Consider the following 2738-nt stretch of genomic DNA (forward strand, 5'->3'; position numbering starts at 1 on the left):
TAGGTTCAAAAGAACCCATATCTTTAACGCTACAAAGCAACTAGCGACCCACCATTACACGAAGGCGAGATACACGTTTTACTATTTGGGTTTGCGTATTAACAGTTGTTTTGCTTTGAATATTTTGAATTAGATCTCCCATGTTTTTCATGGATATAAAGTTAAGAAATAATAACTGAAGACCATTTCACTACTAGTATTTATATAGCTCTAGTTTCTCATGCAAATCATATCCTTGCCATAGACTACTCAGCTAGCTAGCAATACTGATAAAAAATGACTATTACAAATTTCCTCAAAATCCAATCCAAAAGTGAACAACCACCACAAGAAACTCTAAGTGAGGATCTTGATGAGTTTTTCACTTCTCTTCCCAAAGAAAAAGGGTGGAGAACACCCAATCTTTTCCTATTCCAAAACTTTTGGTGTCAACCCAAAGAAATCCGAGCCATAATTTCGACACAAAAACATTTTAAAGCTCAAGACAGCGATCTAATAGTAGCGTCCATACCAAAATCTGGCACTACATGGCTAAAAGCACTCACTTTCTCCATTGTAAACCGCAACAAATTCAACGTCCAACAAAAGAATATTAATCACCCTTTACTCACTCATAATCCTCACGAACTTGTCCCATTTCTTGAATACAAGCTTTACGCTGATTTTAATTCCCTTCCTGATCTCTCTCTTTTACCTTCTCCACGTCTTGTTGCTACTCACGTCCCTTTTGGGGCATTACCAAATTCAGTTAAGACCTCAAAATGCAAAATTGTTTACATTTGTAGGAACCCTTTTGATACCTTTGTTTCAATTTGGCATTACTTTGTCAAAATTAGACCTGAATCTTTAGGTCCTTTTACTCTTGAGGAAGCCTTTGATATGTATTGTAGGGGAGTTATAGGGTTTGGTCCTTATTGGGAACATATGTTGGGGTACTGGAGAGAAAGTTTAGAAAATCCAAATAAGGTGTTGTTCTTGAAATATGAGGACATGAAATTGGATGTGTGTAATCAATTGAAGAGATTAGCTGAGTTCTTGAGGTTTCCTTTTACAGATGAGGAAGAAAAGGGAGGAATAATAAAAGATGTGTCAAGTCTTTGTAGTTTTCAGAACTTGAGGGATTTACAAGTAAATAAGAAAGGGAAAGGGGCCATTTCAGATTTTGAAAATAGGAATTTGTTTAGGAAAGGTGAGATTGGTGATTGGGTGAATTATTTTACACCTTCCATGTTTGAGAGGCTTTCTAAAGTTATGGAAGAGAAATTAGGAGGCTCAGGGCTTACCTTTAGTCTGTTAAGTCAAGAAACTAAGTAGGCATTTGGATATAAAAATTATAATTTTCGACCAAAGTAGTATTTGAAGTTAAGTTGAACAATGATTTTGGAACTTAAAATTATGTTTGGACATGTATTTCAGTTGAAAAAAATATTGTAGTTTTATGAGTGGAAAAAAAAATCGAAAAATTTGAAATAGTGGTCAACATCACTTTTTGATTTTTTTAAAAACCTATTTTCAATTAATCGCCAAAAATTTACGAAGTTTCATGGACGTTTTTGAAAGAATTTTCTGGAAAAAAAAAAATCTATGGACAAATAGCGCCTAAAAGTTTATGCTACGGAATAGAATTCTTCTTCCAAATGTCCTTAGGGTCAGTTTGATTAGATTATGCAGGGAATAACAGGGATTATAATCTAGGGATAGTATTGCAATTGATTATAATGCAGGAATTAGTATAGAAGTATTATTTCTTGGACGATGTATAATTTGAAGGAAAATTTTGTGGTTTGTTTTTTCCTTTTTCCATCAATATGTTGTTTATTTACTTTTTTAAAAAAAAAAAAGAATATTGTTCAATGTATGGAGGTTATTTTGAAAAATTTAGTTGCTTTAACTCTGTATTCTTATTCAATTTTCTATAAGATAATACATAGATCCCTACATAATTCATGTATGTATTTATTTATGCGGGCAACAAAAATGACAACTAAAACGTATATAACTAATAATGAACTTTAATTTATGTAAGTGTACAAATATAACCGAAACAAGAACTTTATGTAAGTCTTAGGGAAAATGTATAGGCTACAATAGCGTCACAATGTGATAAGCCGGGGTTTCAAACCCTCAGGCCATCATATACACCAACTACTCACCTCTATCCGGCCGTAGAATGGTCCGCAATGCCTTTTCCTTTCGTATCGACCTCCTCGCGCGTCGAATCTAGTCAAAATCACAACGAATACATAAATATGGGTTAAAGAAATATAACCCAATCGAAAATACTCGAAAAGTACTAAAATTCACGAAGTTGGTAAAATCCGAGCCCCGGGCTCACTTCTCGAAAAATTCTGAAAATCACACCAACGGATTCCTCGTCTCGCCACGAGTCCGTGCATATAAAGTTTACCAAAATCGGAGCTCGTTTGACTCTCCAAATTCCATTTTTACATCACAGCTTTCCAAGCCCTAGCCTGACCCATTTTTGATGAATTTTCTACAATTTACATGTAATTTCTACCATAAATTCGAATATTTTGGCCAAGGAGCTTACCTCCAAGTGATTCTCAGTCAAAACCCTCGAATTTCCTTGTTCAAAGCTTTTAAGAACGTCAACAATGGAGGAAAAATATGAAAGGGTCGCGGATGAAATATTATTTTAAAACCCTTCTGTCGCCCAGCGATTTTCGCTTCTGCGGTCCCGCTTTCGCTTATGCGGGACCGCTTCTGTGGCCACATTT

General features: G+C 35.0%; 1 protein-coding gene across 1 annotated transcript; it reads left to right on the plus strand.

The window, feature by feature from the left end:
* Positions 235 to 1791, plus strand: LOC109232319 (cytosolic sulfotransferase 15-like). Its single transcript, XM_019398050.1, has one exon. It carries the CDS (start codon positions 277 to 279, stop codon positions 1312 to 1314), a length of 1038 nt encoding a protein of 345 aa, XP_019253595.1. The 5' UTR covers positions 235 to 276; the 3' UTR covers positions 1315 to 1791.

Source organism: Nicotiana attenuata, chromosome 9, assembly GCF_001879085.1.
Source record: "Nicotiana attenuata strain UT chromosome 9, NIATTr2, whole genome shotgun sequence".
NCBI lineage: Eukaryota > Viridiplantae > Streptophyta > Magnoliopsida > Solanales > Solanaceae > Nicotiana > Nicotiana attenuata.